We start from the raw sequence: 25,591 nt of genomic DNA on the forward strand, positions 1-25,591 counted from the left end.
CTTTGTGACCACCTAGAGCGGTGGGATAGGGAGGGTGGGAGGGAGACGCAAGAGGGAGGAGACATGGGGATGTATGTATATGTATAGCTGATTCACTTTGTTATAAACACACACTTTGTGTTTTTTATAAACACACACTTTGTTATATAACACACCATTGTAAAGCAATTATACTCCAGTAAAGATGTTAGGAAAAAAAAAAGGAAATTAGTTAGCTGAAAAGCCCGTTCAGCCAACATCCATTCTCACAGAGACAGGAAAGGCTATTTCCAAGAAATTGTCAGAACCGAGGCGTCAGGTCGCACTCTCCACTTGACCTATCTCATTCATCTTTTCTTTCCCTTTCCATATATTTATAATGAACAAACCTTTATCCACCCTTTGGTCTTCCTTATATTGAAAAAACAATAATGAAAGCAAATCCTGCCATCATTTGGCAAAATTCAGTCCCTAACAGGAAATCACTACAGCTTTCTTGGTATTCTACATCTGAGTTCACGCAACTAGTGCCAAAAGCCAGCAAACTAAGTGGTGTTGTGGTGACATCTAGTGGTCATTTCCACTATTAGCTCTGCCTGCTTGACCACTGGAGTCCCAGTGCGTCATCCACCCAATCCTGTCCAGCACAGAGCAAGGGGAGGAACGCTGGTGTCCTTCTACCTGTGCAAGGCCCTCTTCCCCTCAGGCCAAAGTCATCCTCCTCTCAGAAGACCCCACTCTCATACTCACCCTCTGGCTCCCAAGAAAAGTTCTCTCCCAAACTATCTTCTTCTCATACTCCCATTAAGAAATCCCTTTCCTCAGACCCTTGTCTGAGTTGAGAATAAGCAGACAAAACAAGTCCAAGGACATGCTTCAGAGGGGCTTCTGAGCCCACTGATTATATGTAAAATGGAGTACGTGTTTGTATGAACACTCTTCTGGGGAGAAGGTCTACAGTTTATATCAGACTGTCAAAGGAATCCATGGCCTAAAATAGTTCAAAACTACTGAGTTAGAAGGAAAAGTTATCTAAGTTTTAAAACAAAAACAACTTACATTTAAGTAAGGAACACTATTAGCCAAAAGCCCCAGAAATATTGTAATATAAATGTGTAGGTCTTTTAAGGAGGTCACTGGGCTGGATGTTATGATACAGATATTGAGGGAGTACAGAGAAAACAGTGGCATATGTCATTACTTGGTAGCTAGTACATAAGTGATGCAATTTCTTAAGTTATGAAAATTCACAGACACCATTACAAATTGGGAGGTCTGTTTGGAAGTATGGGAAATAGCTAAGGCCCAGAGGATGAAAACGGATATGTAAATGAAGGGTGAAGAGAGGATATTCTAGGTGGGGCTCTGAGGAAATGAGCAAAGACTGAGAGAGCGGAATGTAGATTCTGGGTTTAGATCAGAGACAGAGCTTTAGAGAAAGCAGAGAAAACAACCCACAGCCCCCTTCACTCTCTGTGGTGAAGATATCTGCCTCTAGGGTGTAACTACCAACCTCAGCAACCACCTGGGTCCCATCCCCTAGAATCCTAACTGGTGTGGGGTGTAACCTGAGCCTCATGAGTTTTCAACCGTCCCCAGGCAAGCCGACCATTCAGCCTGGGCTGAGAACACGCTTGAGCATATACAGGTAATCCCAGTCTCCCTCCCACCCTCAAAGGTTCTCATCTACATCTCTGGTTTAAAGGCTGATGAAGAACCAGCTGTCTGAAGACTTGCAATTGTGTTGTGACAGAATAGAAGACAGGGTCAGAGAGGAGGTTAGGACCAATCTTCAAAGGATCTCAAATGCCAAAGTAACACCAGCATGCTCATTGATGCAGAGAGTAAAAGAGGCTCCAAGGTAAAAGGTTAGCTGTTATAGCATGGTACGGGGGGAAGAGGGCATGGGAGCTACACAGTCACACCCTAGCAGCCAACCTGGGAGCACAGAAAGCCGCTCCTTTCCGTCAACCAGCACTTACAGAGCTTGTTGAATACTAAGCACCATATTCATCAGGGACAACAGCAAAGTGAAAGCCACAAGAGTCTGAAGCACATCGCCAGCTTCCTGAAAAGAGCTTATAAAGCTTTCAAATACACAAAAATGCTTTCTAAGAAAAATACCCGTAAATTTAGCTACTTCTGGGAGACTCTGGTGTTAGAAGCCATCAGATCCTCAAGGAATGACCCAGAAGCACTTCCCTGCACAGGGGGAGTTTTAAATTTTGATTTTAAAGGAAGGAAAATTATTCCAAGTCTCTTCCTGAGAAATAATTTTATTTTGTCTCTTAGGATGACATAAAATAATTACCAAATGTAGCCCATCACAACTATTAATTGAACAAACAGACAAAAAGGTTTCATTAAGGGACTGTTTCCCATTTATGTGGGAAATAATTTTGATTTTTTTTCTTTAAAAAGGAAGAAAGGGCTTCCCTGGTGGCGCAGTGGTTGAGAGTCCGCCTGCCGATGCAGGGGACACGGGTTCGTGCCCCGGTCCGGGAAGATCCCACATGCCGCGGAGCGGCTGGGCCCGTGAGCCATGGCCGCTGAGCCTGCGCGTCCGGAGCCTGTGCTCCGCAACGGGAGAGGCCACAACAGTGAGAGGCCCGCGTACCGCTAAAAAAAAAAAAAAAAAAAAAAAAAAAAAAGAAGAAAAAAAGCCCTGTGGTACTTACGGGCTCAGCTGCAAATTACTGCCAGAAAAAAAATTCTGCATTTCTTTTTTTTTTTCTTTTTTCTTTTTCGGTACGCGGGCCTCTCACTCTTGTGGCCTCTCCCGTCGCAGAGCACAGGCTCCGGACGCGCAGGCTCAGCGGCCATGGCTCACGGGCCTAGCCGCTCAGCGGCACATGGGATCTTCCCGGACAGGCATGTGGGATCTTCCCGGACCGGCATGTAGGATCTTCCCGGACCGGGGCACGAACCCGTATCCCCTGTATCGGCAGGCGGACTCTCAACCACTGCGCCACCAGGGAAGCCCTGCCTTTCATTTCTTAAACGCCCTCTGGCTTTGATCCTACACCTGCTGATGAACCAGCATCTTCTTTTACAGAAGAGGAAGCCAACTCAGAGAGAAACTTTACCCTTCATATCAGGGCTCAACTAGCACAGGTAAAGCATCAATCCAACTTGGCTCTTCAGTGGATACCATCTCAGTATCAGCTTTTACTTGCAGCCCAGAGAAACACAGTGACCTACTACCTCCAGCACAGACAGAATAAAATAGAAATGTCTTTGTGTCCATAAGGCTAGTAAGGTACCGTACTAAGCCAAGATGCTGTAAGCAGGCCAGCCATACAGAGGACCAGCGACCGGAACTCCTGAGGCTTCCTGCCAAGGGGACTGCATGTTGTAAGGCCAAGTTCTCCTATTTATAAGTGGACTTTCTCCTTCTTCCCAACATTTAGAAAAAATATCTCTCTTCTTTGCACAGCTGGGTAGTACTCTTAGCCATTTTTAATGAGATGTAATTTTTCATGTAACTCCCTAAATATGGCTCTAAACTATTCCATCTCGCAATCAGCATATATCCTGAGAAAGCCAATGCTAAGACAGTTCCCTCCTCTCAACCTTAAGAATTAAACATTATGTCTTCAACTGAACTATGAATAAAAGCAGCACAGCCTAGTGGCTGTAGGAGAGAGACAAAAACAAGAATTCTTGATCCTGGGTCTGTTCCTCAATTTCATCATCTGAGAAGTAAACTGAAGGTACCCTCATCGCTACAGATATGACAGGAATGAATTTACCAGCCTGCTGCTCTGTCTCTAATAAGTTGTGTTTCTTTGTAAAATCATAAAATTATGTTTTTACAATATTAATTGAACATGCCATAACACTCTGTCCCAAAAAATATGTTGTATAGGAATAACTCTTGTTTTTTCTCTACAACAGTCTATTCACAGCATATTTCACTTCTGGGCACCAAACATGTGGGGTTTTTTTCTCCACATCCATCAATTCTCCAATGCCAGCAGGATGTCCTACGATTACCTGGAGATACTGTCAGATCCCACAGGTTGAGGGCTCAGTCCCACAAGACTGCCCCCCATTTCAGATGCTAATCACAGGCCCGTGTTGTTACCTGTGATTCTGACTGCCTATCAATCCGAGGTTCCCAGCACCCCCTTCATGGGTTCTAGAATTTGTTACAGAGGCTCATGGAACTCAGGAATACAGTTTACTTACTATATACCAGTTGATTATAAAAGTATACAACTCAGTTAAGAGCCAGATTGAAGAGAGATGCGTGGGGCAGGCCGTGTGGGAATGGGCTCTGAGGTTCCATGCCCTCTCCAGGCGCAGGACCCCCAGCCCTGCACCTCTGTATATTCATCCAACCCAGAAGGTCTTCAGTGAGGGTTCTTTATGGATGCTCCATTACATAGGCATGATGGATTGAATCACTGGACGTTGGTGACTGAACTCCATCTCCAGCCACTCTAGCCTTGGAAGGTAGTGGTGGTAGAGGGCTCAAAGTGCCAACCTGCTAATCACATGGTTAGTTTTCCTGGCAACCAGCTCCATCCTTAGGTGCTTTCCAAAGGCCACCTCATTAACAAACTCAGGTGTGGCTGGAAGGGGCTTGTTAGGAATAATAAAAGGCATTCTTTTCACCTTTGTACTCTGGAGCTACTTCAGGAACTGGAACAAACAGTAAACATTATAACAAAAGATGCACTTGTAGCTTTTATCACTTAGGAAATTACAAGGATTTTAGGAGCTCTGTGCCAGGAACCATGGAAGAAGACCAAATATATATTTCTAGTTATATCACAAGATCACATATGTACAAACTAAACTTTGGAAAGTCAGTATTTCCCACATAACCAGTTGACATTTCTGTTAATGCTACATTGTTGTCAAAGCAACCATTCTCATTTTTAAAAACTGTAAGTTTCTACACTGCGATTGTTGATACGTTGGATCTCTAAGAAACATTTTCTTTAAGTGATGGTGGCTGTCTGTACTGGGAGGGTCAAGGAAAAGAGTGTCTTTTGTGTTTCATTAGACGCTTAATTATAGTCATGCTCTGCCCAAAAAAGTATTTTTTAAACACTTTTTAAGTGTTTCAGAGAAGAAGCATAATTAAGTGAACCAGTCTCTGAATGGAGAACAGCACAGGTGCCAACCACTCTTTCCGCAATTGCTCAGGGGCATCTAGACCCCTGATGGACACTGCAGCAATGCCCTCACTTGGAGTGGCCATAACTGGGGCGGGGCTTGAAGTCTTTCTCCTTCCCAGTCTCTAGGTCAGACAGTTAATAGTCGCTACACAAATGATTAAATTAAAGGCTTCCTTACTTTATAAAATGAAACTAAAGATGTCTGGCTTAACAATACTTTAATAAAAATACTCCATTTCTCCATTCTTGATATTCAAGTAAGCTATGGTTTCTACTTTTTTTTTTTAATCCTTACATGACTTCCCGTGGAAGAGATAAATTCATTCTTAGGAAGGCCATTCTTGATGACATTCCTTTTTAAGGTGAGGGCCTTGTTTTAACATACATTTTGTTTCATTTTTTAAAAATTCTTTTGGAAACCATTCTATAAAGGAAGGCTTTTGTCTTTCAGGTGGTAAACTGGTATAAACCAATTAAATTCGATGTTCATATGTTAAACATTTGTAAAGTGCTTCACTTCACACTAAACTTATTTGCAGAGAGAGCAGAAGGGAAGTGCTCATCTAGTTTCATTTTGCTCTTCCCTCTTCAGACTCCTTATCAGCGCAGTCATCTTCCAAGCAGGATGGAAGCAAGTGTGGTCAGAGTAGTCTGGGGTCCCTTGGGCCTCGTGGAAAGTCCTACAGCAAGCATGCCTTCGAAAGGTAACTTGTGTTTCAGGTCAAGGGTGCTCAAAGCCAACTCCTATGGGGAAGCTGCAAGAACAGTCACATAATGGCCTGGGGAGGGAGGAAAAGTAGGTGGGATGTGCCACTGCAACAAGATCCATTGCAATATCATTAGGCTGGGAATTGCGGTAGAACTAGGTCAAAGGCAGCTGCTTATTCTGAGAGGTATTATGCAAGCAGGGATGGGGAAACAAATGAGAGCTATCAGGACCAGGTGTCCCGTGAACTGGAAGGGATGATTAGTGATGGCAGTGGGGGACTGGGGTGGAGCTGGCCACCAAACCCAGTGACATCTTCTCCTGAGCCCAAGGCAAATCCCGGCAGCATTCCTCTGCCTTCCCTGATGGACTGTGTCTGCGTGGAGAGGACAATGAAGAGATCTACAGCTCACACTTGTCCTACGTAACACTTCTTACTAACACATGAATGTATGTGGAGTCTCGGAAGAGTTTCCAAGCATGTTTGGGAACAGTTCATGGGAAACAACCCTCTGCAGAGCCAAATGCTAAAGATAATTAGGGGAGAAGAGAAAAAAGTGAGGAGAAGGCAAAGTGAATATCAAGAAGGAAGAAAAATGAACTTCATAAAAACATAATTTTACACACACACACACACACACACACAAACAGAAAAGAAAAAAGAAAAAAGTCAGAGAGTGCAAAAATAAGCTATTTTGTTTCCAAGCAAAGGCAAATTGTATTCTTAGAATAAGGCAAGTGGTAAAAAGTTTGAGAACCTTCCCATCACTCTTTTATACTTACTTAATTTTTAAAATGAAAATACACAATAATGTAAGGTTATAGTAAAACCGATAAACTCAAAAATCCCTTGTAAATGATCACAACATTTTTTGAATATCAATTTGGCAATAAGAATCAAAAGCTATAAAAATTGTCATAGCCTTTCACCCAACAATACTACTGGGCATTTAACCTTAAGGGAATAAATCACACACACACAAAAAAACTACATGAAAGTATTCACTGCCACATTGTTTTTAATAGCAAAAAAAAAAAAATGTTTTTTAATGGGGGCTAGAGACAAACTAAATGTCTCAAAACAGAAGAATGATTAAATAAACTAAGACACAGAAACACAGTGGAAACCTATAGAGTCATTAGAAACCATAATTATGAAAATTATGAAGTTTAGGTACCAACATGAAAATGTGTATGATATATTATAATACATAATCTTTATTAAATATCACTAGATGGCCATTACTACTAGGTAAAACATGCAAACCTATGACAAAGACCAAGAGGAAATGGGGCAAAGAGACAATATGTTAGGAACTGTAGAATTGTGAGTGACATTGCTTTCTTTTTAAAATTTCCTTCACTGGTTTATTGTGTGTCCATTAAACACAGTATGGATTTTCTGGACTAGTGGTAAAAGCAGAAACAATAAAATGAAAGGATGGAGGCTCTTAATAAGAATCTTTTAAGCTATTAATCAAACTTTTCTTTTCCCTCGTCTTCCTGCTTTTATAGACCTTCACAGTTGTCTCACACTCTGCTGCCTAGATACATCTCTTGTCCATCTCCCCTTAAAGGACCATTCTTAGGACCAAAACCCAGAACCACTAAACCAGTCAGCCCTCTTTCACCCCCAGGGCATCACCGTGACCTCAAACGCCCAAGGCTTTCCCTCAGCTGCCTGAGCCTGCCCTGCCCTTTGTGGGTCCAAAAGAATCAAATGTAAATAGTAAAAGGCAGCAGCATACTAGGCTGCCTGCTGCCAAAAGCTGAGATTTCCCAGCACACACCAAGCTATAATTAACAGGAGGCAATGCCAAAAACAACAAAGGAGCTTCAAGAAAACTATGCTAAAATACTCCTCGGTTTTAACTACATACACATTCTTCTCTGCTCACCCACCCCCCCCTCCCTATTGTACCAGAAACTCCTCTGAAACCACCAGACTGTAGAGAGACACTAACGCTGCTGCTTGGAGGGCAGGAAGAAGGTGTGTGCTGAGACCACAGGGACAGCCCGAGCAGGTCACTCTTGAGAAACAGAAACACTGTTCTCAGAACGAGAAGGAAATTAGTTAATCCCAGCCCAGGTTACTTAATGGTTTTAAGATTCTGTGTGTCTGTGTATGTGTGTGTGTGAGTGTGAGGGGGTGACAATGCAAGTGAAGTAAAAAACAGCTCCTAGGTCTGCTCAAGAAAATTTACAAGAACTCCTCCAGCATGGATTGGTTTGAGGCACAGTGGAAAGTATGACTTCTATACACTTCACATCGAGCCTGTAGTTCTCTGTCTTCAGAAAACCTCCCTCTTCAAAGAGCATTCCTAAGCATTGCCCTGATATCATCGTTGGTGACTACCATTTAGGAAGGACTGCCTAGACAACTAGCCTTACCCCTTGCAGCATCCTCCCCTGACAGTTTACAATCCCTTTTGGAACCACTGCAACACTCGGGGCAGGCGACCGTGAGGCCAGCGAGGAAGCCACGCAGGTCTGGGCTTTTTGTCTCTCACTGTAAGCACTTACCTTCATAAGAGGCAACGGAATCTCTTCTGTCACAAGGGTTATTCCAGGAATTTCCTGTGGTGGGGGAAAAACATACACACAACTGCTAAACGTATCAACTACCCCCAGCCCGAGCCTTCAGGAAGTAACTTCCGTGCAGACAGAAGCTGAGGGCAGCTCCCAGTTTGCTAACCTCTACTTTAAATAAAACTTGGGGTTTATAAATACCAGTGAACACCGCCTATCTCTTGCCTCGGGAAGGGAAATATTCTGTAAAGTTATGATTATAATAGTTGACAGTGTCACTAAAGGAAAGGATAAACTATTATGAAGAAATACAGAGTAAATAATGTATTATTTACACATTTCCATTTAAGAACAAAGGAGGCAAATTATATTTGCACCATCAAGTATAATAATAAGGTGGACACTCCTTTTTTTTTTACTCCTTCCTCCCTCTTCTTCTCTTTCACTTAAATGTATTATAGTTGGTCCCTGCCTCACTAATGGGATTCTTTTTTGACCTCAGTGGAAAACTGTTCTGCATCTCATCCTCTACCGTGATTTCGGAAATAAGAGATCCCCATTAAGTGTTTACCTAGCAAGATCACCATGGCAAATGTGCAAGATGCAATTCATATCAGGAAGTCCAAATTATAACATTCTGCTAACTAGTGAGCATTAAAACAGAAATTTAAATAAAAAGATAAACTGACAAAATTCCACTTATTTATTTTAAAAAGTGTGTTTCCATGTTAATTATGTATATTAACCTGTCAACTAGTCAATTCCTCTTTCATTTCCTAAAAACTAAGTAGATGATATATAAGAAAATACAAATAAAACGTGGTATTTGTTTACAACTTAAATGTCCTGGATTTTATTGACATACAATATTTCTGAGAAAAAGGGCATCACAGGGATGGAGAAATAAACTTCCAGAACATTCAAGCAACTGAGTCCTCCAATGGACAGGAGAAAGCCTGTAATAAAAATCTATGTATGCTTCACTTATCACTACTCAGCAACAGAAATTTCACTACAGCTCTAGGTAATAAATAGCATCTTCAAATAAGTATAACAAGGCTCACTGTCTGCAAAGCATAATTCAGGATTATCTATGTGTAAGACACAATATTTTCTAGTATCTTAAAAAACCCAATTCAGTTATTTACAGAAATAATCTGTCTCCATACAGAAGTATGAAATTTATTTATTAAGGGTATAGCATTAAGAGCATATGCAGATTAGAGAAAAGAAAATGATTTACATCATTGCTAAAGAAAATCATAGGCTCATAGAATTTCAGGATTAGGAGAGACCTTTAAGGTAACTTACTCCAACCGCCAGAAGTCTAAAGCAACATGATAAACCCCAAAATAAGCTCTGTACGCAGTGGTTAAAACTTTGGGTTTTTTCATATTGTACTTCTTGTAGGACTTCCTGATGTCACTCTGTATGTCCACACATTTCCTCTGCCCCACAAAGGAGGAGAAATGCAAATGTGAAGAACTACCTGTCAGGATGACACTCACACAACATCCAACTAACACATGCACCATGTTTAAACACAACCCTGGGAACCAGAGGTCCAGACCCGGCCTCCCAGACACTGAACACAAGACAGCGACAGCCAGCATTGGGTGGTGAAGGGAGGAAGATGAAATGTACATTTCCTGCTTCTGGGGGAGGGGTAGGGATTAACCTGCGAACTTCCTGCCACATTACCACAGAGTCTGCATGTATATTGACAAGGGTTCTTCAAACAATGAGGGCCTAGAGAAGAAACAAGCTCAGATCTTTCCTTATAATTTTACAGAGAGGCATGAAAGTTGACGAACTCTAACAGTGAGAGACAAAGAAGAAAGGGCCTTTGGGAAAACACTACCATTGCGTATACCAAAAATTGAGAAATTCTTCTAACATGGGACTTCCCTGGCAGTCTAGTGGTTAGGACTCTGCGCTTCCACTGCAGGGGGCACGGGTTAGATCCCTGGTCGGGGAACTAGGATCCTGTGTGCCGCGTGGTGCAGCCACAGAAAACAAAAAAAAAAGGAAAAAAAGTAATCAAACACATCTGATATGCCTTTTTAAAGGACTATATTTAGATAGTCTAAAAACAAAATGGGAAGTGTTACCATTTATCCTAGTACTTATTTTCCTGCGTCTGTGCTACCTGAATTAAATTTACTTTTCTAAATGCTTTTTTGATACAAACCTCTGCCTCGAGACTAAGCACACAGTAGTTCTAACATCTAAATATGAAAGGAGGAGAGGCAGAACCTTTTTCAGGGGGAGCCTGTACATGGTTTTCACTTCTGATCCAACAAAGCTCAGTTCACTGAACCACATTCAAGAGAAAGTGAACAATGTTTTCTCCTGAAACATTTCTTCCCAACTAAAAGGAAGGGAGTCTGGACCAACAGGAAGAAAAGTTTGAATGGCATGGAGTTGCTTAAGATTACTGACTTTTACTGATCTTGACATTCTAAAGTTATCACAGATTTTCTTTCTAAGGCTGGGGAAAAAGCTCATGAAGGTGCTAATCTACTAAGTAAATAGAACAGCTCAGAATAACAGCAGTGGTCCAGCCGTTGCTCATTTATAAAACCCTAAGAAATATTTTCGTCTATTCTAGCTGCTTGAAAAAAATTAAAAACTAAAACCATTTGAAGATGATAGAGGCTTCATTCTGCTTGGTAGTAGGAAGAGTAACACGTATGCTGTGCCTTCTCCTTCGGTTCTACTGTTTTATGTAAATAAAACTGGCCAACAGCAAGGACTCACTATTATTTTTCTGCCAGAAAACTCCAATTCAGATCCTTATGCATCAAAACAGAAATGAAATCACAACCTTGGCTACTGTGACAGGAACGTCCTACAACTGACCCACAGCAGTGAATCAATTTTAATTACAGAAAGAATATAAAGTGTTAACTTACTGTATCCCAAGTGAGCAGTGAGGAGTATGGCAAGAGTTTATCCATGTTACTTGTCTCTGGATAGATGCTCCAATATGAAGAAGCTGAGTAAGTTTTGGTGGGGAAAAAAGACGTTTTAATATGAAGAATAAGGCAGCAGACGTTGTAATGCACCCAAACAAGCCAACCCACAAAAGTTTTCATTGCCTTATCCTTCATCTGCAAAAGGCTAATCATGGTTCTATCCGCTGATTAAAATGTTCAGGTTCTACTTTTTACACTGAGAATAATTTTTTAAAAATTATTTGGCACTTACATCTATCCAAATGACGTTATAACCACTTCACACAGAACCAGCCAACACAACGCTTAAAATAAATCACTAATAAGGTTATAGAATCAAGATCATATCTTATATGTCATCAGTCTCTGAACAGCCACAGCTTCTTACAAAACCACAAGAGAACGAAATTTAATTAGGTGCTGACTACAACAGAGTTTTAAAAAAATGAAAAAACACTCCTAAACAGCATTTTGACAGATTGAGGCATTATCAATTTACTGCTTTCCCTTAAGCAAAAGGGTCAAGGGTTCAACTTAATATGCACCATCAGCAACACCTACCAATTATAAATTCCTGAACGAGGTCAAATGAATGGCAGGCAGAGATGTTCTCAGAAATCCACTGAATAATCTTTAAGAAGTAAGAAGACAAATCTATTGGTATTTAAATCTGCACCCTGCCCCCACCACCAAAGAAGTACAAAATATATATGAATAGTTTAAAATGTTATATCTCTTTTAGAATTGCCTAAGAACACATTCACTTCTACACAATCTCTGAGATACATAACGTAAGGTTGTGTGGGTAAAATATAAATGAGTTCCTTTTCATGCATCATTTTAATAAATGCCCTTGACTGGGATCCAAATAAGCCTTCTTGAATCCAATGTTCGTTTTTGCTAGAGTAGGACATATTACAGCAAAGTCGCAGTGTGAAGAGCTATGGATACAGGAGAAAACCAAACTCAACCACTGAGCTTGAAGGCAGCAGACCTGTGTTTGAATTTCAGCTCAGTTACACCATTTAATCATTGTGAGCATGGCTATGCTATCAAGGAAGGTATAATCCCTGTTATATCAACAGTTCTCTCAATCAACCTCTATAACCATCCTCACCTGCTGCAGGAACGAAACCCCCTTGTTCCCGACCTTAGAATTGATGGTATGAGGCTTGCCTAGCCATAGGGCACTCTTGCATTTCTGATCCTGCCACTAATTGTTCTTATTTCCAAACCTACTCATCAAGCTAGTTGTGCTTATTTTCACAATTAGTTAAGTTAATAAAATATTACCATAGACAAGTGAAATATGGATACAAAAAGAATGCTGGCGGCTCAATAAAAGTTGAAAGCTTGGGAAAGACTCCAAGGCATGTCTCTAAAACACTTATTAAAAAACTAGGTGTGAGACAACTATAAAAGAAAAACTTGCCTGATATACACACTATTTAAAGGAGGATTTTTAAACTATTGACCTCCTTAGGGAATAAAATGAAAAGAAAAAGAAAGTAACTGGAAGAGCCATACAGGTACAGATAAAGAAAGTCAAGACATTACTTAGTGGTTTTATGAAAGAAAAACGATTTTGAACTCTAATTAGCTGATACACAAAGAAAGGGCTGTAATCTACATCAAAAGATACAGGAATAAATGTACATTTATATATTTTAGGTTAAAAGAAAATATTTAGGCCATCTTTTTTCAATCGACCAACCACCCATTGGTCCCAATCAAGTCTAATGGGGGGTTTCTTCAACTTCACAGAATAGCTGTAATATTAAATGATAAGATGTATGAAAGTGCTTCATAAACTATAATGTGAAATATAAATGTGAGCTATCTCTATTTAAAATGTCATAAATAGATTTTATTTACCACCAGATTTTAGTCCTTTTCATGATATACACCAAATACAAACCAGGAGAAAAAGTAGATATTTGAGAAACTATTTACCGAGCACTTCCTTGTTAGCACTTCCTAACATTTACTCACAATATGGAAAAGAGAAGAGTGAAAAGAACAGACACGCCCTCCCAGTCTGAGGTCTGTGTCCATAAAAAAGGAGCACAAACGAAGAATATGTTCAAGTCACGACGGAGACCGTAAACCTCAATTGTTACCAAATAAAAATAACTTCTGTTCATTTCAGCTACTAAATGTACACGTGTTGTCCATTTGCCACTTTTTAAACTTAAGCTATATTCCCACCTTGGCTTCCAGTCGCCGTGGGTCTCGGCCACATGAGAGCACACAGTGCAACAAGGCCAGCTTCTCGCAGTCCAGCCGGGTGTTCCACAGGAACTCCAATAAATATGACTGATTGAGGAGCGCCCTATAGAGCTTTCCAGAACCCCAATCCAGGACCAGGGATCCTGACAGTGACTGTAAAGGACTATGAGGTAGCATATCAATCACTTCACTGTTTCCTGGCCAAAAAAAAAGTAGATCAGCAAATAAAAGAAGCCCCTCTGCCCCAAACATAAATATTAATGTTAAAATGAACCCAAATGTACCCTGTTCATGAGGGGGAAAACTACAGCCATACCTGTCAGAAACAGACTGTGGCAGATCAGGTCTGGATGTTGAATGTTAAGTAGATGAAAGAAATGACCAGGCAAGTAAACAGCTACATAATAGTCTGTGGGAGAGAAAGATTTAAGTCAGTTCCACGTGGCAAGAGCTGTATAGGTACAGATAAAGCCAACAACTTTACGGTATCCCTATTTTTCTTTGAACCTCTTAAAACACAAAGGTTTTGACCAATGTAATAAGAAGCTGTCTGATGTCAGTACGGTCCATCTTCCTAGCAATATCTCATTTTCTTCAGACATTTAGCCATGGTTATCTTCATTTATATCTGTAGTTTTGTTTCTAAGAGAACTGTGGCTTTATAGGAATCTAAATGAGCTCTGAGAACAAGTTAGAATAAAAAATATCCAGCAACATGAATTATTCCTTAATCTGACAGGCTGGAAATAGCTTATCATGGGAATTTCCTGCATAATTTCTGCCATGTGGGGGAAGCTCTACAATTTAGTTTCCTATGTCTGCCCACTGCTCATCATCGTTGTCATTTTCTCTAAAGAAGCTTTAAATTGATACTCATCAAAACAGTCTCTGCAGGCATTCTGACACTTTGTGAAGTACTAATATGTTTCCATGCATAGCAAGCTGCCTAGAATGCACATCTTCACAGTCCCTGCACTAGATATTTCTGTACAAAGAATATTTGTATACAGATTGAGGCAAGGTATAAAAAATAGGTTTCTGGAGAAGGGGGCAAGGTAGAAGTAGCCCTTGCCAATAATTTTTCTAGGATCTTAGAAAAACAAAGAAACTCATACAACAGTAGTGAATTTCATATAGATGAAACATTTAGATTATAAGTGAGCCAGCTAGACTCTTTTTCCCCTAAGAAGCAAAGAAATACATGCTAATAATGTACACAGAAGGCATTCTGTGGAAGGGAAAGGAAAGAGGATGTAAAACTAACCAGCTGACTTATAAGTGTCCTTTCAGTCACTGTGGATTCAGTGATGTTAAAGTAGTTAGCACAAGTGGTTGCAATAATGTTACCATTATGGTAATGCATAAGTAGAAAAACACAAATAACGATATAGTAGGGCACAGTGGAAAGGCATCAAATGACCTAGATTAACTCCTAGCCCTACAGCTTAGCCAGTTAATTAGGGTGGTACTATGTCCCTGGGAGAGGGGGCATTTGGAAATACATGAGGGTGTTCTGAGTTGTCACAATTTTTCAGGTAGAAGGGAGATTCCTACTGCCATTTGATGAGCAAGTGGGCTCCAAGGAGGTTAAATCCCTCAATGTGCAGGACCCTCCCACCCAAAAGTTACTTTCTCACCAAAAATGTCAATAGTACCTGTGGTAGGCTGAATGATGGCTCCCAAAGGTGTCCACATGGTAATCCCCAGAGCCTATGAATATGTCACCTTAAGTAATAAAAGGGACTTTGTAGATGTGATTAAGGATCTTGAGGTGGGGGGGGATCCTGGATTATCCAGGTGGACCCAATGTAATCACAAATGGTTTTATAAGAGGGAGGAACAGGGAGCATGACTACAGAAGAGAAGACCACATGATGATGCAAGAGACTGGAGTGATGTGGTCACAAGCCAAAAAATGCTAGCCTCTATGTGCTGGAGGAGGCAAAGAATGAATTCTTCCCTGGAATCTCCAGAAGGAACCATTTCTGCCCCCACCTTGACACCTCAGGACTCACTCCTTGCAGAATTCTCACCTCCAGCACCATAAGACAATGTGTTATTTATCTAGGGGCTAAATGTGTGGTGATTTCTTATTGCAGCAATAAACTAATATAGTGCCCCTGATAAGAGACACTAGAAGAAGCTTGGGCACACATCACAGGCTTTCTGAGACTCAGTTTCATTATCTGTAAAATGCGGATAACGTCACCAAGAAGAATTGTTGTAAGGATCAAGATAACAAGTAAAACACTTAGAATATAGTATTAATTTTTAAAATGATAGTTTTTTAATGTATAAACATATCTTTCTTATATACAGGTGTTTGGGGTTCATGGAAAACTTCCTCCAAAACTCTATTCTTTAATATTTCAATCAATTTAAGCCCCTTTTAAGAGGGTGACAATTCAGGGAAATTCCATGCAATAAATTGCAAAAAAGACATCACTCAAAAAGCAATACTGTTGTCATAAAAATTACCTCTAGAATAGTTCTAATCTTGGGTACAATTTTGTGCCTATATATTAAAATCTGTTTAAAGAAGGAAAGATGGCTTAATGTGAGATAGCCTATTTTTACAAAGCTCTAGTATTTTTGCCCTCTCCACGCTCTGAAGACCAGAGATTAAATCATGCCTGCCCTTTTCAAGAGTCAATCCCAGGGGTAAGAAGAGGAAGGATACCTTTGACCTCACAAAAGGCTAAGTTTTTTTAGTGGAGAGTTTCCCACATCACTCTCGAGATGGGATGCTGATAAAGGATTTCTGATAAGAATCAAGTCTCAGACCCAGGAAACCTTATATTTATCCTTCTTACCACAGGAAGCAGTAGAAGCAGGCCTCTCTAAAGCAACTTCCCAGAGGTTCAGAGCTCATATTAAAAACTGGCACATACTGGCCCACTTAGCATAAGATATCTCTCCTCATCAATAGTATCATTCAAAATAAAAATCTTTTTTTTTTGCAACAGTGTGGATGGACCTAGAGAGTATTATGCTCAGTGAAATAAGTCAGACAGAGAAAGACAAATACGCTATGTTATCACTTACATGTGGAATCTAAAAAATAAATATGTATAACAAAACAAAAGCAGACTTACAGATATAGGGAACAAACGCGTGGTTACCAGTGAAGAGAGGGAATGGGGGGGCAAGATAGGGGTAGGAGATTAAGAGGTACAAGCTACTATGTATAAGAATGTACAGCCCAGGGAAATAGAGCCATTGTCTTGTAATAACTTTAAATGGAGTATAATCTATAAAAATATTGAATCACTATTTGTAAACCTAAAATTAATATAATATTGGACATCAATTATACTTTGATTAAAAAAGACCCAAAAAAAAATATTTTTATGGTCTTTATCACTTTGGTTCTCACTTTGCCCAGTTCCTTCACATAACACCTTCCTAAACCTTTGTCATGATGGTAGATGGGCTGGGAAACAGGGAAAGAAGAAAATATTCAAGAATCCATCTGCTCTAAACCTGAAAGCTAAAGCTTTTCTTTTTAAAATATTGTGCCATATCCCATATGCAAGCAAACAACAGTTCTGTTTAGTCTTGTGCTAACCGGTTTGTGTCCCTCACCCCAACTGGCATGGAACAGCAGCTTTCAGTAGGGAGGTACAATAATCCCCTTCTTTATTTTCTTCATTACAGACTCACTATGTTTAAGCCAAATACTCAAGTTCCCTTTACCATACTTACTCAATGAAAAACAACTCAATCAAGCTGATCCATAAATAATTTATGGGACTCAGAAGCTTCTAGCAATTACCAACAGGGAACAGACAATTTCTCAAGGGCCTTTGTCTCTCTAGAATCAAGGGACAACATCACGTATTATTTCTCATAGGCTTTTAGGAAACCTCTCGCTCACTGTCATCATCTTTATACTAACAAATGGCATTTTAGGATTCCTACTAAAAACATAAGAAAGCCCACAGCCCAGGTTCCCTAAGAAAGGAGATGCATTGCCTCGCCCCCCTGCCAAAAGGCTGATTTTTTTTTTTGGGGGGGGTGCGTTCCAGAGGAAACCTTCCCTTATCTGGCTTCAAAAAGGTCAGTCATAGTCATCACAACCTGAGTCCCAAAGAGGCATGAGGAAAATGAGGCATAACATGTACCGGAAGAAGAGACAGAGCAGAGAGACGCCTGTGCCTCTCACTCACCAAGGCTGAGAAAAGTAATGCCCTTTGTCACACGTGAGTCAACATGCCCAAGAGTAGCAGTGAAGGTCTTGCCGTGCCCTGTGGAGAGAGAACATGAAGCCAGAGAAAGGATGTTAAGAAACAAAGAGCTGGAATTCCACCCAAGGCAGTGACTCCATGTCATACTCTCCACATTTAGTAACTGTGAAACTGACAAAGCAAGTGTCTTTGGAGCCCTAGAGCTCCTGGTTCCCTATCATTCTCCAAAAATCAGCATTGAAGGTGGATCACCTGAGTGCAGTCACAAGCCAGTAGTTGTTCTGGGCTTATGTATAAACTTAGACCTTAAAAGGTGGGTTGTGCTGGGATAGAAGGACCTGAAGAAATCTACTTAAGGATCCAAGAGGTGGAGACCAGGTGGCTCATTGGCCCTCGTGCCTCAAGGTTCACTGCCACACTCTTGCAGTCATTAAGGCCCTCAGAGACTTCTCTGAATCACTTAGGAATCTCACTGTGACTCAGAAAGGGTGTTAGACTATCTACTAAGGGCTTCACTCTCCACTCCTCTAACTCTTAATCCTGGTTATTAGCTCTTAATAAAACTTTCAGAAAAGTTTTATTTTCTGGCTTTAATCATTAGATTAATCATTAGAAAAATGTATGAAAACGTTCCACAAATATCAGACTTGTACTATTAAAGCATAGATATAGGTCTTCGGAATTTACTTTTACTTTCTTCGTTATTAAGTTATTCAACTCTTACTTTAATCTCTAACTTCTGAAGGTACTATTAGGCACTCCTGCAGAATAAACTCTGGTGTGACCTGGCATAAATTTTTTTTTTATTTTGAAAATTCTACTTTTAAGCAATTTTAACTCTACCCACAGTATGTACTATATAAATACTAATTTTAAGGAACTAAACAAGCGAAATAAATACTCTTTAGTATGGTTCAGGCTAAAACTATTAAAGGGCACTCTGTGACCAACTACAGAGCTAGAAAAGTTTGGGCACTTTACTCCTGTCCCCAAGGCTGACTGTTGGCATATCAATTTCTTGGGCCACAGATGTATGAAATGAAATAAATGTATCTTAGGTCTAAGACCTGTTAAGGACCGAGACCATGGAAGCTTTTAACTAAAACCCTATGTACCTTTGTAAGTTAAATCTATTGGTACCTTTCAGTTAGTAATAATAAAAAATCAAACACACACACTTTGGGCAAATACATCCCTTAGCATTGGTCTACAGGCTTAGAAAAAAGACACAGGTCAAGAAAAAAATGTATTACAAAATATTATTTTAAATGTAATATAAAAATAATGAGCTCACTTAATATTCATCATTCATGAATTTCTTCAGGAAATATGTATTATATAGGTATACAGATATACAATGTACTGATTGAATTTGTTACAAGGTAATAAGACTTTAAAGTCTAGCTACTTTGCTGCTATTTGGAAAAAATGACTATGTAAAAGTAAAAAAATAAATGAAAAGTACCTTTATGAAAGTAAAGCACTGAATACGTGATTTGCTCCCAAGAGTCAAAGTTCGGGCAGTAACATACACACAAACTTCCTAGAAGGAAGAAGGTATTTAGTAAAACTTAAAAGAATCGTAGACAAATAGAAAGTTTCCTAAGCCACTTAACCTTACTGCTATTCCTTTAGATGTTCTGCCTCAATTTACCTCATAGATTATTCCCAAATTCTAGAAATGGACTATTAACAAGTTGCTAAGAAATTTCAATTCAACAATTACTCAGCACACACTATAAGCAATTTACTGTGGTAGGTTACTGAAGGCTAGGAAAATGGAGAGAGAGGGACTTCTGTATATGAAATCACAGGAACCTAGAGAAGTTTATAAAGCTTCGCGAGATTCTCCTTACATACATATACTCCCCTGTGCCCTTTTTTAGCTTGCTTTCCAGCCATTGCTAATAGCTATGGACCTCAGTTTATCAAAAATGTGTCTCCTATTTACAGAAAGTTTCCAGAGTTCTTCTTTATCTAGAATGGAAAGCAAACTGGGGCAACAAGAGCAAGTGTGGTGTGTGTGCCTGTCCCCATCCATATTTGGGTCACTGAGGAGAGATCCTGGCATAGAGTGGCCTTTCCAGATGAGCCCTGACCACACTCACTCGGCCCACCACTCCAGAACAACCTCAGCCTTTCCACCTGTTTCAATGTGTAAAACTGTCCATCACCTCTAGCAGCTGTTGCCACCTGGACAGACTAGGTAAGTCCATCAATGACCTACAAATGAGGGCATTATGCTTAAACTGATACTTCTATTCTAATGCTAGCATTTATGTGATCACCTGAAATAGGAGATTTCCAGGGTGGAAAGGAACTTGACAAGGAGCCTGGAAACCTGGGTTCTAGTCCCAGAGCGAATATTAACTAGCTGTGTGAAGTCAATCATTATTCTACTCAGTGAATTGCAATATTTCCTCTACCATAGTCCATTAGAGTTCCTTTATCAAAAATCATGGTAGGAAAAAAAAGGCCCATTTTCCCTAAGAAGACTATTTAAGGACATGTTTAAGCATTTCGTTATAATATTTATCCTTTGTGACTCTTTTAATGACTTTTAAGACTGCCATATATTGTTAGAAATTCATTTCATTGCAATATTTTCAACAGAAAACAGCAAAAAAGAATAACTTTATCAGATAAAAAAGTAACAATTCTGTTAGATTTAAAATTACTGTTATGCTTAATGACCACACAATGATAATACCTTTTCTTTAAAATTACAGCAGACTCTTTAAGAATAAAATAATGCTATACTAAAGCAGATACAAAAATAGTAATTATAAGAGATACAAAAGTCCTCTGTACCACTTTGACTACTTTTATACAGTAAACATACTACCAGCAAAAACCCTACTGGTTTATCCTGTTCTTTTACATTCTATGATCACAGGCATTTTTAGCAAACAGAGTTAAAACTTCATCCTCTCTAGTAATAAAGAAACAAGAATTAAAACAAGCCACCACATTTTTCCTTTCAAATTAGTGAAGTTTTAAAAATGATAATCAATTCTGTCAATGGAGCAGTAGGAAGAACATTCTCAAATAATAGTAATGAAAGAGTGAACTAGTACAACCTCTCCGAAAAACAGTTTTGCCGAGGATTAAATATATTCACACCTGTTGACCCAGTAATTCTTCTTTTAGGAAACTACCCTGAGGAATGAACGTGAAATGTCAAAAATATAAGGAAGATCATAACCTCCATTCTAGCAAAATCCTCTGCACACCATCCTTTAGAGAATTGAGGTTATCATTTTTCTTGTTTTGAAGAAAGTTAAAGTGAGATGTAGAATAAACTAACCTAATTACATACACCAAGAGCCATATTCAGATCTCATAAGCAAATATCTCCAAATAGTTACGTTGTGGCTTAGTCCCCTCTCCCAATCCCAAAGGGGGGAAAAAAGACACAACAAGGGGAAATGGGCTGTGCACAGGCTCTGCAAAGCTGTCCCATCTCTAGAATTTTCTTTGAAATGTTCTATATCTGTGCTGTCCAATACGGTAGCCACTAGCCACATGTGGCTACTGAGCACTTAAAGGATGGCTAATGTGACTGAGGAACTTCTTTTACATTTTATTTAATTTTAATAACTTAAATTTAAATAGCCACATGTGGCTAGTGGCTACCCTCTTGGACAGCATAGCTCTGGAGCACTGGTTCTCAACTCTGAAAGTACATTAAAATTACCTGGGCCCACAGATGCCTAGGCTCCACCTGAGATCAACTAAATCAGAATCTCTGGGGTGAGATTCAGGCATCAGTATTTTTTAAATTTGCCTGAGTCATATTAATTAAATTCTCTAAGCCTCAGTTTCCTCAGTTGTAAATAAGGAAAACATAGAACCTCCTTCGTATGGTTCTAATGTGAGTGTTAAATGAGGTAATATGTATAAAGCTCTGGCAAAGAAGTTATAGCTGGTCATAAAGGTTAGCTGCTTTATTATTATTATTTCAGAATAATTTTGCCGCTATTTACAAGTTGGGGGAAGTCAGAGTTTGAAAAAACAAAGCAAGCTTTTAATGGCGTATCCAGAGATGTGTAATGAATATTCATCAATGATGAAGATAACATCTCAAAATTGGCTAGCCTGGGGGAAACCATTTGGACAATGAAAGCTATTATGGACAAAGTTTTCCAAGGGAAATTATCTCATTGTAAAAGGCTCTATAAAATGCTAAAACACAGACCTAATTCTGGGAACTTGTGAAGGGCAACTCTTGCAATTATATGTACAGGAAGGAGAAGTTACACTTTTCACCCCTCACTACCTCCCAGTAGGTGGTGCACAAGAAAGAATTACAGCCACCATGGAGTTAGAACACACAGGAGAACTCTAAGTACAGCTTCAGGGTTGACTATTGGATAGGGAGTGTATTTTCTTTCCTTCAATTCTTTAGGAGGTCCCTGATTTGTAAAAAATTTATTAGAAAAATCTATACAAACTCATAATCTTAATACATAAGTGTCCTGACATTGGCAGAGCACTTTTGCCTATCACCAATTCTCATGAGCAGCCTCCAGATTTTAACCTCTAACTCCCTGGAAGGTAGCAGATATCATTTCTTAGGGTAGGAAAATTCAGGACAAAGATGCTTTCAAGAATGTAAAAAGTAATGCTGAAAGGACAAAGTAGCTCCCAATGACCAATATGTGACAACTGAACATCCAATGTTATTACAGCATCAGCATTAATGTAAATAGTTGAAATAAGTTGAGTTTGTAAAAAGCTCTGAGTCTACCTATATTTTTTTTCATGAACCATGTTTTCTGTTCTTCACACCAGTGGAAAATTAAGCTCCCTATTATAAAGGGAGCCATATAGGGATTAGACTATTTGCTCTCTTCTCCATTCCTACTTTGCTGAAGTAGGTATTTGTTTGTTTTAACAACGAAGGTTAAAAAGTTATTTCTGAAAAGTAATTTGGGAAATACATGAACTGACAACTTCTTAGTTGAAAAGCAAAAGGGTGCTTCTCTGGTTTATTTCATTGTAAATCTGGAAGCATCCCATTTGAAACAGGTTTATTTTTTCTATTTCAAAGCTGACTGCGAAAAGCAAGGCTCATTTGCTATTCTCCTAGATGTTGCTGAGAAAGGAAAAAACACTCTTTCACATCTCGTGCCGGATTAACCTTTTATTTCTTAAGATATGTCATAGATAGCATGTTTATAAGCTGCTACTGTTCATGAGAAATTCCTATGGGAACAAACTAAGAAGGAATAAAAGCTTCATAGAATAAAAGCCTAAAATGATTATTTATATCCAACAGATTTAAAGTCAAGTACAAGGTAGTCAAGTACTAGCCTGGTCCCACCACATGAGCTCTGGATCCCATTACATCCCACTTTCTAAGCAAATTTGTTCTACTGGTCATTCCTCTCTGCTGTGTATTGTCATCTTTTCTTTTCCACTAAATATCCCATAAGCATTCAAACATACTAGAGTCACTACTGTCTCAAAAAATGATATTCCCTAAATCCCACTTTCCCTTTCAGCTGCTGCCTCTCTCATGCCTGCACACGCTGCTATAATTTTTCAACTCCCCCCATGACACTTAACCATTCACAATCAAGATTTCACCTCAATCACCCAGCACAAACTACTCACAGTAACCTCCATGCAGCTATACCCAATGGACTCCACCTCTCACCACCTACTAACAGTCACTCTCTTTTATGAAACTCCCTCTGCTCTTGGCTGCTATAACACCTCACTTGGTTTTCCTCTTCTCTCCCCATACTTTTTCCTTTTTCTTTGGATGTTCCACCTAACTTTTATATATTTTTGCTCCCAGATCTAATTCCTAAACCTCTTCCCTTTTGACCCTTTACCCTTCCCACAGCTTCAAATGCCAGCTATGGTCTAACAACTTCCACACTTATTCATCTCCAGTCCCAACTCCCCTTCTAAGCTCCAGGTCTCTTAGTTAACATGTCCAAAACAAAACTCACAATCTCCCTTCCTAAGCCCCACCAAAACCAGTGTACCTCAGTAAATGGCACCACTGTTGACCCATTTGCTTGTGCCAGAAACCTGAGAACCATTCCTCTTCATCTAGTTCATAGCGGGTCTCCTCAGTTCCATCTCCAAAATTCATCACAAACCCACCTAGTTCTCTCTACCTCTACTGCCCATCCCAGATCAAGCCTCATCTCAAATATATGACTACACCTTATCCTAACTGCTCATCTCCCCACTTTTTCTCTTGTGCCCTCTGAACTATTCTTCACACAGCAGCCACAGTGATCTTTTCAAAATACATATCTAATCATGTCACTAACCACTTAGAACACTTCAGTGAAGGACTGTCAATGGACCCTAAAACCACCAGATGAAAAGTTGTTGGGGAATAGGATAGTAATTTAATGCCAAAGTATCACCTCACAGATTACTAACGCAGAGGGTGAAATGTACCTTTACAAGGGAGACAGGCAGTGTTTACCACTTAACCAAATAACCAAACTTAGCGTCACTAACAGTAGGACGTCCTTACATTATACGTTTCCTGATCTGGTGCAAATAAAGTTCACAACATCACCTATGAAATATTCTTACCAAAAATGTTTAACCTATGTCTAACAATGCCTTTAGGCCTAACTTCCAACTTACAGAAAATGTAAAGGAAAGAGAAAGAAGTTAAATACTTCCACAAAGAAACAATTAGACAAATCCAGAATGTGAGATATTCCACAAGGCAAATAGCCTGGACTCTTCAAAATGTCAATGTTGTGAAAAGAGAAAAAGAGGGACAGAAGATAGGAGGTGGAAATCGGTCTACATTACGACACTGCAGAGACAAAACAACCAAATGTAACGCATGGATCTTTTAAAAGTTATATGCGTACACGTATCTATTCGTGTATATGCATACACATATATACATACACGTGAAAAGGACTTTTTAAAAACAATTATGGAAATTTGAATATGAAATAGTTTACTGATTAACGTAGCTAATTTCTTTCAGTGATAATGGAAATGAGATTATGTAAGAGTATCCTTAACCTAAGGAGATACATGCTGAATTATTTAGTGGTAAAGTATCATGGTGGTTGCAACTTACTTTAATGATTTAGTCAAAAAGAAAAAAATGCTATCTATTTAAGAGGAGAATGATAAAGCATTGTGAATGATATGATCATTTAAGTAAAAGGTACATGGATGTTCATTATATTATTGAACTTTTCTGTACAATTGAGCATTCTCAAAATAAAAGGTCGTCTTAAGAAAAAAAAAAAAACTTTAATGACCTTATGACCCTTAAGATAAAACCTAAAGCCCTTCCATGGTCTGCAAGGCCCTATACAACCTGGCCCCTGCCCACCCCTTCAACGCTCTCTCGCAATACTCTCCCTCTTGCTCACTCTACTTCAGTCACCCTGTTCTTAGTTCATATACAACCTTCAAGTCTCAAAGGAAATATCATTTCCTGCCCTAAACTCCCCAAGACTGGTTTATAGAGGGACTTACAAGGCTGAGGGAGATCCTGGATGGACAGAAAAACTATAGGATGGATTTTGAAGGAGTGAGGTGGGAAAGGAAGCAATTTTCAGTTTTCATTCTGTAAAATGAAATGTACTGGCTGGACTAGAACATATTTGAAGGTATTAGTAGCTTCCATTAAACATCTGTTATATGTTCTCATGGCTTCCTGTAGTTCTCATTCATAAAATGTACCACGACTCTATTCAAATACTACGTGTGCACTTATTTAACGTCTAACATCCATACTGAATAGTAACACTCTACTAAAAAAGGTTTAGGTCAGTTTTGCTCACCACTGTACCCCCAATACCCAGCACACAGTAAGTGCTCCATAACTGTCAGCTCAATGAATACCACATAATTTGGCTTTAAAGGAAA

General features: G+C 39.4%; 1 protein-coding gene across 5 annotated transcripts in view; it reads right to left on the minus strand.

The window, feature by feature from the left end:
- Positions 1-25,591, minus strand: part of GSAP (gamma-secretase activating protein) — a 90,882-nt gene that overhangs the window by 28,057 nt on the left and 37,234 nt on the right. For all 5 annotated transcript variants that reach the window (XR_003795096.1, XM_029232932.1, XM_029232930.1 and 2 more), the window contains 7 exons: positions 19,182-19,259; positions 17,699-17,776; positions 13,846-13,938; positions 13,509-13,726; positions 11,862-11,931; positions 11,259-11,341; positions 8,338-8,391 (listed from right to left, as the gene is read on the minus strand). Coding sequence is in view for 4 of the 5 variants with exons in the window: in XM_029232932.1 (XP_029088765.1) it covers positions 8,338-8,391; positions 11,259-11,341; positions 11,862-11,931; positions 13,509-13,726; positions 13,846-13,938; positions 17,699-17,776; positions 19,182-19,259 (674 nt within the window). In the remaining variant the exon portion in view is untranslated. The remainder of the gene's footprint in view (positions 1-8,337; positions 8,392-11,258; positions 11,342-11,861; positions 11,932-13,508; positions 13,727-13,845; positions 13,939-17,698; positions 17,777-19,181; positions 19,260-25,591) is intronic.

The sequence above is a fragment of the Monodon monoceros genome, unplaced genomic scaffold (genome assembly GCF_005190385.1).
Source record: "Monodon monoceros isolate NGI ecotype Baffin Bay Population unplaced genomic scaffold, NGI_Narwhal_1 Super_Scaffold_2, whole genome shotgun sequence".
Classification (NCBI taxonomy): domain Eukaryota; kingdom Metazoa; phylum Chordata; class Mammalia; order Artiodactyla; family Monodontidae; genus Monodon; species Monodon monoceros.